Source organism: Arachis ipaensis, chromosome B5 (assembly GCF_059453495.1).
Source record: "Arachis ipaensis isolate K30076 ecotype BB chromosome B5, ASM5945349v1, whole genome shotgun sequence".
Classification (NCBI taxonomy): Eukaryota; Viridiplantae; Streptophyta; class Magnoliopsida; order Fabales; family Fabaceae; genus Arachis; species Arachis ipaensis.
In genome coordinates this window covers 5,614,744-5,627,742 of record NC_142440.1, presented here as the reverse complement: position 1 = coordinate 5,627,742, position 12,999 = coordinate 5,614,744, and the positions used below count along the sequence as shown (strand labels likewise).

General features: G+C 30.9%; 3 protein-coding genes across 5 annotated transcripts; 2 read left to right on the top strand and 1 right to left on the bottom strand.

Annotated features, from left to right (window-relative positions):
- Positions 1 to 3,919: 3,919 nt before the first annotated feature.
- On the top strand, positions 3,920 to 6,188 carry LOC107642629 (vacuolar protein sorting-associated protein 55 homolog). 3 transcript variants are annotated; one of them, XM_016346040.3, is made up of 5 exons: positions 3,933 to 4,147; positions 5,118 to 5,249; positions 5,343 to 5,382; positions 5,495 to 5,579; positions 5,709 to 6,188. In XM_016346040.3, exons 2-5 carry the CDS (start codon positions 5,151 to 5,153, stop codon positions 5,902 to 5,904), a joined length of 420 nt encoding a protein of 139 aa, XP_016201526.1. In that variant the 5' UTR covers positions 3,933 to 4,147; positions 5,118 to 5,150; the 3' UTR covers positions 5,905 to 6,188. The 3 variants fall into 3 exon arrangements, with proteins under 3 accessions (XP_088344416.1, XP_016201526.1, XP_088344415.1); XM_088488289.1 differs by having other exon boundaries at positions 4,006 to 4,147; positions 5,089 to 5,249; XM_088488290.1 differs by lacking the exon at positions 5,118 to 5,249 and having other exon boundaries at positions 3,920 to 4,147.
- Positions 6,189 to 6,872: 684 nt separating this feature from the next.
- LOC107641650 (allyl alcohol dehydrogenase-like protein) lies at positions 6,873 to 7,969 on the bottom strand. Its single transcript, XM_016345131.3, has 2 exons — positions 7,575 to 7,969; positions 6,873 to 7,099 (listed from the first exon to the last, which is right to left on the bottom strand). Exon 1 carries the CDS (start codon positions 7,891 to 7,893, stop codon positions 7,579 to 7,581), a length of 315 nt encoding a protein of 104 aa, XP_016200617.1. The 5' UTR covers positions 7,894 to 7,969; the 3' UTR covers positions 6,873 to 7,099; positions 7,575 to 7,578.
- Positions 7,970 to 9,445: 1,476 nt separating this feature from the next.
- Positions 9,446 to 12,956, top strand: DRT101 (phosphoglucosamine mutase-like protein). Its single transcript, XM_016346037.3, has 8 exons — positions 9,446 to 9,976; positions 10,131 to 10,250; positions 10,333 to 10,475; positions 10,597 to 10,848; positions 11,280 to 11,692; positions 11,783 to 11,958; positions 12,315 to 12,411; positions 12,562 to 12,956. The coding sequence occupies exons 1-8, from the start codon at positions 9,653 to 9,655 to the stop codon at positions 12,702 to 12,704; spliced, it is 1,668 nt and encodes a 555-aa protein (XP_016201523.1). The 5' UTR covers positions 9,446 to 9,652; the 3' UTR covers positions 12,705 to 12,956.
- The last annotated feature ends 43 nt before the right edge of the window (positions 12,957 to 12,999 follow it).

The window sequence follows — 12,999 nt, the reverse complement described above, 5'->3', positions numbered from 1 at the left end:
AAGTCGACTGCACCTGAGTTTCCACCAATATAAAAACGGTGTAATTTAGAATCACAAAAATCGAATTCCTTAAATTTTTGAAATTGGAACGTTTAATTTTTATTTTAAAAAAATTAAAAAATTTGAGATACAGAAATTAAATCTTTTGATTTGTGTATCTTTTACAATTTAAAAAAAATACAAAAAATTACAATATTTGAGTATATTATTCATTTTTTTTTATAAAAAAGATAAAATACTATTTTGATTCTTAATATTTGAGACAAATCCTAATTTGATCACTAACATTTTAAACGTCTTATTTCTGTTTTAAAAAGTTTTAAACAGGTTTAATATTGTCTTATCGTTAAATTTGACACAAATAGTTAGCAAAATGAATGACGTGAATGTTAATAATGTTGCTAATTAAACCATATTTTCTTCTATGTGTTAGAAAAAATAATCAAAACTTTCTTATAATACTTCTTCTTCTCAATTTTTTTGTACAAAAATTCAAATCCTAACAATTAATTATCAGCGCTTCAAAATTAAAAAAAAAACTTTTATATTAGTGATCATTAGTGGATTAATTTTACTTACATATTGAAATCGAATGTTATTGACTCTTCGATATGCGAATTGTTTGTTTCAATGTCAACTTTAATGGTGAGATAACATTGAACCCGCTTAAAATTGTTTGGAATTGAAATAAGATGTTTAAAAGTTTTTGAGACTGAAATAGGGCGTTTGAAATGTTATAAACCAAATTATGATTCGACCCAAACGTCAAAGATCAAAATAATACTTTATCCAAAAAAATTAATCTAAATAGTCAAATTTGTCTCTAAAAATTATTGGTTCTTCAAATTGGTCTAGAAGGATTTTTGTTAATTAAATCCGTCTTTCAAAGATTGTAAGTTGCTCACAGCGTCATAGTTTATTATATGACACATTAAGTGATATCACACCACACACTTGACGGTATTAATTAGGTGTAAACATGATAAATTTATAAAATTAAATTAAATCAATCTCAAATTGAGAGATTTTATTATCTCAAAGTTCTATTTAATTTACGGTTGATTTGATCTAATCGCATAAACGTATTATGTTAATAGTCAAGTTATAGCTCAAATGGCATAGTCTCCCCATACTCAATTAAAGAGGTTGCGGGTTCGAATTTTCTATCTTTGGTAAAAAAAAAAAATAGTCAATTAGGACTATCAGGAGTATATTGTGGTTAATATAGCGTCATTTTGCACACTAGCAAATTTTGATGTCGTCATGAAAGTGACAAAAGTACTAATTTAACTAATTGAAAATCTTTAAAAGATGAATTTGATTAAAAAAATAGAGACTAATTTAAAAATAAATAACTTTTTAAAAATAAATTTGATTATTTACTCTTATTTTATTGATGTGTTAATAAATAATTAGTTATTTAGATAATAGTGCAACACAAGATTAATTATATGTGTAAATTTTTCATTCCAACTTTAGTTAATATTAAGGCTGCACACTGATCGGATCGGATCGGATATAGCCTTGAATTCTATCCGATTCGCACTGCACTTATCGGATCGGATCGGATACGATATCCACAATTTTTCAGGTCGGATCTGATCCAATCTTGCGGATCGGATATCGGGTATATCTGCATACTTAAAAAAAAATGTTTCCAAATTCCATTTGGCTGTTTTTAGAAAAAAAAAATATTTTTCACCTGTTTAAGCATATTTAATTCTAAAATATTATCAATAAAAGTTCTCTTGAATAACAAAAAAAATAATAACACAAGATTTAAGTTTAATTATTCCAAGTCGAAGTACAACATAAAAAATAAAAAACAAGATATCATAAAATTCATAAAACAACACACTAAAATTCATATCACATTAGGGTTTATTTTCTTAAACTATGATATTTATATGTGATGTGCGGATATGCGAATTTGCGGATCGAATCCGCGGATATCACTACCAAATCCGCAATCCGATCCTCCCATAGTGCGGATCGGATAATATCTACAAAATTCGGATCAGATGCAGATAATTACTGCGGATATGTAGATATTATCCGATCCATGTACAATCCTAGTTAATATTGACTCAGTTGTAAGCCAAATAAAAAAAATTACCACTAATGTTTGTGTTAAAATAGAGTAATCTAAAAAAATGGTACCAAAAAAATTTAAGACTAAGAATGCTTTTTGTTTTTAGGAAGAATAGGCAAGCATACACGTGGTTAATCATATGATAAATAAAAAGTATATATTAATAATTTAATGAGTCAAAATGTACACATAAATATCATATTTTATTGATTGCATTAATATTTTTACTTTTTAGTCTCTTTTCTCAGTTTCTGTCATTTTATTAACGTTTTCATTAGTTAGGATTAATAGGTGGCACGTTTTATGCTATGAAAAAACTTATTTTTTATGTTAAACTAAAATTCAAAAGTAATCACAAATTTTATTATAAAAAATATTAAACATTGCAAACATAGTAAAATATCTTTTTCTTCTCTTAGAACAATTTTGAATTTACTTATGTATTTAAAAGTTCTTTCATAAATAATTATCATCCTTTAAGATAATCTCAAAGATCATGGAGATCCAGCTAAGTAACCAAACCATCAAGAAAATAAAAATAAAAAATAACACCACAAAAAGGGAGTTATAACATCATTAAAGAATTATTAAAATTTAAAGGAAAAAAAAAATCAGACAAAAAATCTCATAACATAAAAAAAAAAAAAAGAAGAGACGTAAAAAAAAAAAAGAAAAAAATAAAAAATAGAAATAAAGACTATCTGATTTTAGGAGTTGTATGTCAGTAAATTTTTAGAATGTTAAATTTAATAATATTTATATAATTTTTTGGAATAGACTGACTTAGTCCGAGTGCCGACACGATAGCATTGAAATATGTTTAAAGTCGTAACATGCAAGTGACAACAATAAATTTTTTTTTAAAAAATCTACAAATTTTATTTTGAAAACGAAAATAAAGACAGAAAGCATGTGTGAATTTTAATTTTTGAAAAATTTGGTTTGAAGTAAAAAAAAAAAAAAAGTAAAATATTATTTCTAACAATCTTTTCGATCTATTTAAATATCAAATGTTTTAAAAGTAATTCAATTTTATCTTATCATAAACTAAAAAAAGTTAAAAATAAAACAAAAAAAAGATAAAAATTAATTTATAATTTTTTCTAGATAGGATAGTCTTTCTTTGTAACTCTATGTGAACAACAAATTCTTATATCCATATAAATCATGATTTTTTAATTAAATTGTAGAAAACTTAGAATTACCAAAAACACATTTTCTATTAATATTTTTAATAATATTTAAAATAAAATAATATTAAATCAATTTTACTATATTTAGAATATAAATAATAATAAAAAATTATGTACAATTAATTTTATATAAAATTACCAATAAATTATAATTCAAATAATATAGTATTTCTATCTTCATCTAAATATTTTGAATTCAAATTTTACTCTTAATTTTTAAAAAATATAATTAATAATTAAAACTATTTAAATAATAATAATTTAACCAAACTTATCAAATTATTTAGCTACCATGGGCGGTTAATTTTTTGGATATTGGATAAAAATTGGTGTAATCCTTTAATATTAAAAATTATGATGTTTTACAAAATTATGGAGGCTATAAAATACAGAGTACGAATTGCCAAATCAATTTATTTTTAATTTATAAAGACAATACGCATTCATTGTCAGTATAACACGTGTTCTACTTATTGTATTTGCCCATAACAGCGCCCCCATAACACTGTAAAACTCTATTTTTTGTAACATTACCGTAAAACTCACTTCTCCCTTCCATATTAAAATAAAAAATCCACCATGGGCAAAGAAGGAAGTTAACTGGTTCGGCAATGTTAATATTTATTCGAGAAAAGATACGGAGAAAAGAATGTTACTTTATCGAAAGAGCAATAAGGCGTGGAACTGCGGAAGGGTGTGTTGGGATTTTGGACCGATGTGCTGGCTGGTAGCTGAGTCTGAGTGGCAGGTCATTGCCGTTGCCGCTGAACCCTGAATGATATTGAACCTTCCGTACACATCAATCTCACCGATCCATATATCAACTTTCAATTACAACCAAAAATTCTACTTCACTCTTCAGGTACGAGTTTCTTAATCTCCCTCCCAATTTGTGTTCTTCTGCAACCTTTTTCCACATCTCTTATCAATTTGTGGTTTTATCGGAGTTTATTGTTCTCCCAGATTGAGTTCCGCTTTGCTTATGTAGTTCCCAATCGCATGCACTTATTTGCAGGCTGAACCCTCTCCCTTCAATTTTAGGGATTATAGTGTATCATCTTTTCTGATTCTACTTTGCTGATTGTTAGTTTCTTGCTCTCTTTGATCTGAGAGAACAAAATTGCCGTTACTCCTGTGCTTGTTCATAGGATTTGCTTCCATGGCCTTTGCTTTTAGCTCTGGGTTTTCGTATCCGTGAATTTAGTTATATTTGAACATACTGTCATCTAGACCAGATTGTTGTATGGATTCTGGGTATCAATCAATCATTTGGCTAATGCAACTTTGATCTTGTTGATTTTAGGGTAAAAAATATGTGGGATTGGGTTTTTGATTTTTAGGTGCTATTATATGTTTAAACCATTTCAGATATGCAAAGGCTTGTTTGTGAAAAGGTGTGGAAATTTCATTCACTTGTTCAGTACTAAAGAGAAGTGATATCTTGTATGGCAAATTGTGATTGAAACAATGTAATGTCTATTAGGTGAATTAGGTTTGAAATCATATTGCATTTTAGCTATCTCATAAAAAATATGGCCTTTGTTCTCTTCGTTGTGTCATTAATTTACATAGCTGCTGCTGCTGTTTTTGTTGTTTTAATATTGCATTGGACTTACCTGATGCTGATCTCAAATCACTAGATTTTCTTTCTCTGTGCTTATGCAGCAGGCACTGTGATAGAATAAAACCAAACTTTTGAATATCACTGTGGTTGGTTTAACCTTCATCTTATCTATGACAGATTTGTTAGAAATTAGAATTGGTTTTGATTTAGTATTTTCTTCTGATTTAATATCCATATAGCATTGTGGTAATGAGATTTCTTGCTCCAGCCCCTTTTCCGTGTAACATGAGGTAAGTTGGAGATGGCAGACTTACCAGGATATTTGCGTTCTTGCCTGAGCATGGGAAAACTTGCCTTTTTGGCAATCTTGGTCTCTGGGGGAATTGTCTTGCAAATTTTGGTCTGTGTTCTTCTCATTGTTAATAAATGCATCACATCTTATTGGTAACGAAGTAATTGTTGCTTACCTAGTTGCATCTGTGTTATGTGACAGGCATGTGCTTTGTATAATAATTGGTGGCCGATGCTAAGTGGTGAGATAAAGCATCTCTGTATTTATTTCTTGAAGATTTAAGGGAATGAGATGTTAATGTGACCACAACATTCCTGGTTTGTTATTACATTTGGTGTTTTGTTCTCTTGCAGCTATAACATATGTGCTACTCCCAATGCCGCTGCTGTTCTTTGCGGGGTCTAATGGTTCTTCTGTATTTTCTGAATCTGATAGCAGGTAAACTGTTATTATTCAAGCATTAATTGAAAAACAAAATTAAAAAAGAAAAAAGATAAGGTTGTATACCGATCCAAGGTTATTAATCATTCAACTTTTTGTTTTGTGGTCTGATGAATGATGGAGCAGCTGGGTGAATTTAGCCAAGTTCTTGACTGGATTCTCAACTATTGGAAGCATTGCCATTCCAAGCATTCTAAAGCATTCTGGTGCTATTGGTTGGGGAGCCTTTGCAATGGAGCTTTCATCTTTCTTCGTGTTTGTATTAGCCATATTGTGTTTCATGGGAATGAGTGATGAAGATGACTATTACAGTATGATATGAGATGGAAGTCTACCAGGCATAATTTCATGTGTAAAAATGGATTTATTCTTTGTGCGTGCTATTGGTTCTCTTGCTTTTATAAGCTTTCACCTAGACATTTTCCCGTTTCAAACCATTGAAATTGAATGCCATTACCATGTTGCTGAAAATGATTTCCAAACCTCAGTAACTGTGGGGGAGCTTTCGGCAAACTTGACGTACCTTGTATATGTATGTATGATTTACGGTCAGTTGAGGAATGAGGCAACAGTATTATTATCATAATTGAGTTATACTTGTTTAGATAGTGAATTGCCATTTCAATACAATCGTGAATTATTTTCTTTGCAACGGAATTTAATCAATTTATCGTAATTACGGTACCCCAAGTTTTTCTTACAGAATTGTTAAGGCTAATGATATTTTCGTTGAATTTGATTGAGAAATTGGATTGATATGCTAATAATAGTTTGTGAAGGAACTTGTTAATGCGGGATGAAGTATGGATAAAGAAATTTTTTTTTGGTGTAAGGATAAAGATTAAGAATGTGTTTGGAAAGCATAAAATTAGAATTTTCTCAAGAATTGAATTGCCTTTCTTGCTTTAAACATAAAAATTACATGAATTTAAACTCTTTTGAGAATTTTAATTCTCATATTCAAGTAAAAAATAAATCACAAATCCAACTTAATGAAATTTGAATTTGAAATTAAAACATCTAAATTAACCCTAACATAATTTGATTTTTCAAATATTCCCATTTCTCTTTTCTTTTCTCCCTTCCCTCTTATTCAGGGTAACATAGTAATATTACATATATTTTAACCATTCCTTTTCCATTTAATTCTTTTTATTCCAAATTTAAGAAGTGGTGTGAGAATTGAATTGCAAATCAATTCTTTCTAGAATTCAATTCAATTCCATCTCATTAAAGTTTCCAAACATACTCTAATTAAGTGCAAATTCTGAAACTAAACAGCATTCACAATAGCCACCAAAGGGTTCAAGAGGACCGATCATATGAATGTTAGTACAACCAAGGATTCATTTGCCCATGGTAGCAAATCTCTCTTAAGTCTCTAAACTAAGAAAATCACTAACAAAAACAGAATTTTCTGACCACAGCAATCACGTCGGAAAGACGTGAGCATGAGCAAACAACTCAGAACATATGCTTAATCCTGCCCTTTCTCACTTTCTTCTCTATTCTGCATTCTGCAAAACATTTCCAAGTAACATTCAGAAAATGCAGTATGAAAAGAGTAGGACCTCCACAACCCAAAACACCACAGATTAGAGCCTCTAAATGGATGAACAATTCTAATTATTGACATCAGGATTCACATCAATTGTATTCCCCATTTAAAAAAGCACAATCCTTTGTTCTTTGTACACAACCAAACCACATAACCATTGCACTGCACATTAATTAGGGAAAGATTAACACATAGCACGCCCAAGTCAACTAAGAATCTAAGATATACTGTACAAAGTCAAAAATTGTCTCAGAATCAGAATCTACAGAGTGATACTGAATAATGCAAAGTACATAGTTCATTCATAGTCACAGTTAAAAAGAACAACAATTAGGAATACTGAAATTCAAACATTGAAAGGAGCTAAATTTCGTTTGAAGCAGAACCTCTCACACCAAAAATCACATAAATTCTCAATCTTTTTTCGAGCTTACGGTGTCAGAAGACAACGCGAAACTGCGGCGCGTTGGATTCAACGGCGGGGAGGAACTCCCATCGGCAGGGCTCGAGCTCTTCGGAGACGGGGCAGTAGCCAGCGAGGGTGACCCTGTCGTTGGTGGCGGCCACCGAACCGAACTCGAAAATCGAAACGGTGGCGTCTGGAGGGCGAGGGACCTCGACGGCGCCGTTCATGCCGGGAACCTCGGTGGGTTTAGCTGCACCATTGGCTTTCAGCTGAACCGAAGAAGAAGAGTTGGAGTTTGGTGGTTCGGGTTCTGACTTTTTGCCCTTCCACCATGATAACAAACCCATAGCTCAAGGTTCAAGGCTCGAGCTTTTTCTGTGTCGGGAATATCGGAGTGCTATTGTTAGGGATTTGGAGATAGATATATACTTGATTATGCCACTGTCTTGGATTATCCATCAAATTAAATTATAGAAACGTTTTTTTATTTTAGTTTTTTATGATTAACTTTGATCCTGAAATATCAATTTCAGAAAAGTTTTACGGCTAATAATTTTAATTTATATTAGTGAGTAACCTAATTTTCAGTTTAACAATCTAATATCATATTTTTAGTCAATATTTTTAAAATATTAATAACTAATTATAAAACAAAAATAATAAATTTTATTACTTTTATAATATTATTCTATTAATTTTACATATAATTATTTTCAATTTTTTTAAATGGGCTCTCTTTGCATGGCATTTAGAAAATAATCTGTGTCTAAATATATTTATTAATGTAATTCCAAAATATTGTTGTATAGTTTTCTATAAATACTAAGTTAGGATTAGTAACTTAGAATTTATTTAGATGAGTTTTTATGAAAATATTTTTTAAACGATATTTTTTTTATAAAAAATTTTAGAAAAATAAAAATAATTTTATATTTTGATATTTTATGTAAAAATATTTTTTATTTAATAATTATATTTGAGTATAATAATATAAAAATAAAAAATTTACAAAAAATATAAATAATAGCTTTTAAAAAATATTTTTATTTTTATTATTAAAATTTTGTCAAACATATAAAAAATAAAAAAAATTATTAAAATAAAATTTCTTACAATTTAACAACACTAAAATAAACACTTAATGTCACAAAAATGTTCAGGAATTAGGTTGGTGTTATATTACATGTATTCTTTTAAAAAATATTATTAATTACATTAAAAAATAAATAAAATACCATTTTAAAAGCTTTTCTTTTTTTTTTTTGGTTGTAAAATATTGTTGTTTTGGTTTATTTAGTCACCAAAAAAAATTATACATATACGAGTTTCTATCCATGATAGAAAAAATTATTTCACTTATCGCAGAATAATAACAAATTTTTGTACTTTGAGTTTTTAAAAAAGTAAAATAATATATATTTCTATTTACTAAAAAAAAAACAACTAAAAGTCACATTATTTATGTAAAGTAGTCTCTTTTATAAAAGTTTTAGCTTCTGCATTGCTCCATCTTTAATACTTTAACTAATAAAATTAAGAGTAAAGTGGCTAGTAGACTTTTTGAAAATTTTGATATTGAATTAATTAATTTAAAAGAAATATTAATTTAGTCTTTTAAAATAGTAAATAGTAGATATATTATATTTTTTTATTAATTTATCACATAAAATTTAATAACGATGTTTAAGTAATAATTTTTAGAATGAAATTCTTTTAATTTTAATAAAATTTGTAATAAATAAAGAACTATTGATAAATATTATATAAAAATTCAAAAATAACAAATATTTAACGAATTCGTCATCTCTTAGATTAATAAAGAGAAATTATGTCAATTGAGTTATAATTCATTAGCTAATTTTTCACTATTTATTCATACATATATGTCCACACTGCCACACATTACTATTCTTAATTGATATTTTTTTTTTTCTTTAAAGATTTAAAGTTAATTTATTACTGTCAAAATTTAAAAAACAAAAAGCATTCATTTCTTAATGATTTTACGTCGTTGGTTAAACTCCAGCTTAAGCAAGATACAGTGGTTTCAGTGGTGGCAGATTCAGCGGATCCAGGAGCAGAGTCGTAATTCATACACCTCCGGCCATGAACGAACAACAACAGTCTCTGATTCTCGAATCTTCCTCTCGCTTCTTGCCACCACAAGGAGTGAAGCTGTCGTACGGCACAGCTGGGTTCAGGGCCGATGCATCGCTGCTCCAATCGACGGTTTACAGGGTCGGAATTTTGGCGGCTCTCAGATCGCTGAAGACGCAGTCGGTGATCGGCGTCATGATCACTGCTTCCCACAACAAAGTCTCCGACAACGGCGTCAAAATCGCTGACCCCAACGGAGGAATGCTTTCTCAGCATTGGGAACCCTTCGCTGATGCCCTCGCCAATGCTCCTTCTCCACAAGAACTGATCCGGGTTCGCACAAATTTCTCTCTTTTTTATTTTTGAAGTAATATATAAAGTTTATTTTTTTGTAAAGAAAAAAACCAATAAAAAATGGTGAAGTCTATGTAAGTTTAAAAGAAAAGTAGTTCAATTTAATATGGTTCCATATTGATATTGCCCACAGTTGATAAATGAATTTGTCAAGAAAGAGGGTATTCAGTTTGATGGAGTTAAGCATGCTGAAATACTTTTGGGGAGAGACACCAGACCTAGCGGAGAAGCTTTGCTTGAAGCTGCTAAAGAAGTATGGTTTCCTTAAGTAAATGCTGAGCTTATTGTGTTCTGTTTCTGTTGTTTAAATCATGTATAACTGGATAAAATTGAAGGGTGTCGCGTCGATTGTTAGAGCGGTTGCAATGGACTTGGGGATTTTGACAACTCCTCAGTTACATTGGATGGTTCGGGCTAGGAATAAGGGCATGAAGGCCTCAGAGCAGGATTACGTTGAACAGCTTTCGAGCTCATTCAGGTTAGTCCAATCTCGTCCAAGTATTGCTATGATGGATGTTGCTCTTGTTGTTCCTTCGACATATTGTGATTATGATCATCACTGATCACATCCTTTTAGGATCATTGTGTGATTGGATCAGGTGCTTAATGGATTTGATTCCAAGTGAAAGGAGCAAGTTCGATGGGACGAATGACAAATTGGTTGTGGATGGAGCTAATGGTGTAGGTGGACTGAAACTAAAAGTTCTAGAGAAATTGTTGAATGGTTTGATTATTGAGGTTCGGAATAGCAGTGAAGATGGAGGCGTACTGAATGAAGGAGTTGGCGCTGATTATGTGCAGAAAGAGAAGGTTGCTCCACATGGCTTTGGTTCCAGTGATGCTGGGATAAGGTCGGTCTGTTCATTAAGCTAAAAGTGAAGTTGCTATGGCATGCTGCTCGATTTTTCATAACAATATGATATGAAGTGTATATTGGCCGCTCTCAATTTTTTTTCCTTCATTAAAACAGATAGCATAATGTTTCTAGTTAGAGATTACAAATAATTTAATCAATCAGGATATTTACTGCAAGTTAATCAAAGTTTTAAAGGGAAGATATTCATTTTATTGAAAATTATAAATTTGTACCCTGGAATTGATAAAAATAAAATAAAATAAAAGTTGGTTTACATAATCCTTAAAATTATTCTTATGATAATAAAATAAAAATTGATATTTACCTGGCCCTATCATTTGATGTAATGGATGGATTCCTTTGAGCATTGCTATTTTGATGTTATTTATGATGGTAATTACTAATGGAGTTAGTTCTAGTTTGCAGGTGTGCTAGCTTGGATGGAGATGCTGATAGACTTGTTTATTTTACTGTACATCCAGAAAGCAGTGGAGCAATTGATCTTGTTGATGGGGATAAGATACTTTCTCTGTTTGCCTTGTTTATTCAAGAGCAACTAAGCATTCTTAATGAGAAAGAAGGCACAAAGAACAACCACCAAGCTCGTCTTGGTATAGTGCAGACCGCTTATGCAAATGGAGCATCTACTAATTACCTTAAACAGTTGGGACTTGAAATCAATTTGACTCCAACTGGAGTAAAATACTTGCATGAAAAAGCTGCTGAATTTGATATTGGCATATATTTTGAGGCAAATGGCCATGGAACTGTCCTATTTTCTGAATCTTTCGTAGGGTGGTTAGAGGCCACTACAAATGAGCTCTCTGCAAAATCTAAAGGTTTAATTCAGTAGTTCTTGTCATTCTCTCACTTTGCTTTTGAGATTAATCTGCAAAACAAAAATGAAATATTTTTGGTGTTTGTTTCAGGTTCAGATGCAGAAAAGGCGGCTTTGAGATTATTGGCTACCAGTAGGTTGATCAACCAAGCAGTTGGAGATGCCTTGAGTGGAGTGCTCTTGGTGGAAGTCATATTGCAGCACATGGGATGGTCCATACACAGATGGAATGAACTTTATCATGATTTGCCCAGCAGGCAGCTTAAGGTTAGTGATAATTAGAATGACAAACTATTTGATCTCAGAGTTGTCTAAAATTAGATAGCTTGAAGGTTTTCCTTTGACATGTATTAGGTCCAAATTATGCCGTATTATTGTGTTGACTGCTAGCATTTGGAGTCAGGTGGCTATGCTTTGGTCACAAAACTTCACCTCTCACCTTGGTTTTGAAGTTACTTATTCAACTTAAACATCATAATTTTTCTTCATTTCTTTTTTTACTATTGTTATTGCAGGTAATTGCCTTGTAATCAAGGGATTTACATGTGCTTATTTTTGTGTGTAATACTAGTTGCTTCTTTAAATTCTGAAATGATGCATTGGTTTTTTACTTAAAACCCCAGGTCAAAGTTGCTGATAGGACTACAGTGATTACAACAAACGCAGAAACTGTAGTTGTGAGTCCCCCTGGTCTACAAGAAGCAATCAACAACGAAACCGGTATCTTCTTTGCTTCCTCTCTTTTTCTTTTTTATTTTTTGGCCATGATATGTTTGTTTGAAACAAGTGAAACCTGTCAAGACTTCCCTTACCAATGTATTGCAGTATTGCAGCTTTGTCATCATTTTCCTTTTTCTTGTGTGTTTATAGGAAAGTATTCTCAAGGTCGATGCTTTGTGCGACCATCTGGCACGGAGGATGTTGTTCGTGTATATGCCGAGGCATCTTCACAAGAAGCAGCAGATAGCCTAGCCAACTCCGTGGCTAAACTTGTGGACCAATTCTTGGGTTGACATGCCTATTCTCAGCATCGATCATATATACAAAACAGCTTGGCTTTTCAAAGTTTTGTAATCTTGAAGAGAAAAAAATTCTTAAGCATTTTACTTTATAGAGCATTTTACCAATTGCTGAGATGACTCTAGTTCAAATGATTATCCACTATCTTACATGGATACATGGACATGTTAGATCTGATTTTTCAATCCTTTGGTTTTGGAAAAAAAAATTCTATTCCGATATATTAGAACCGGCTGAATTGATCACATAGATTAGCAACATTAAGCTTATTTGACAGTTTCAGTACAA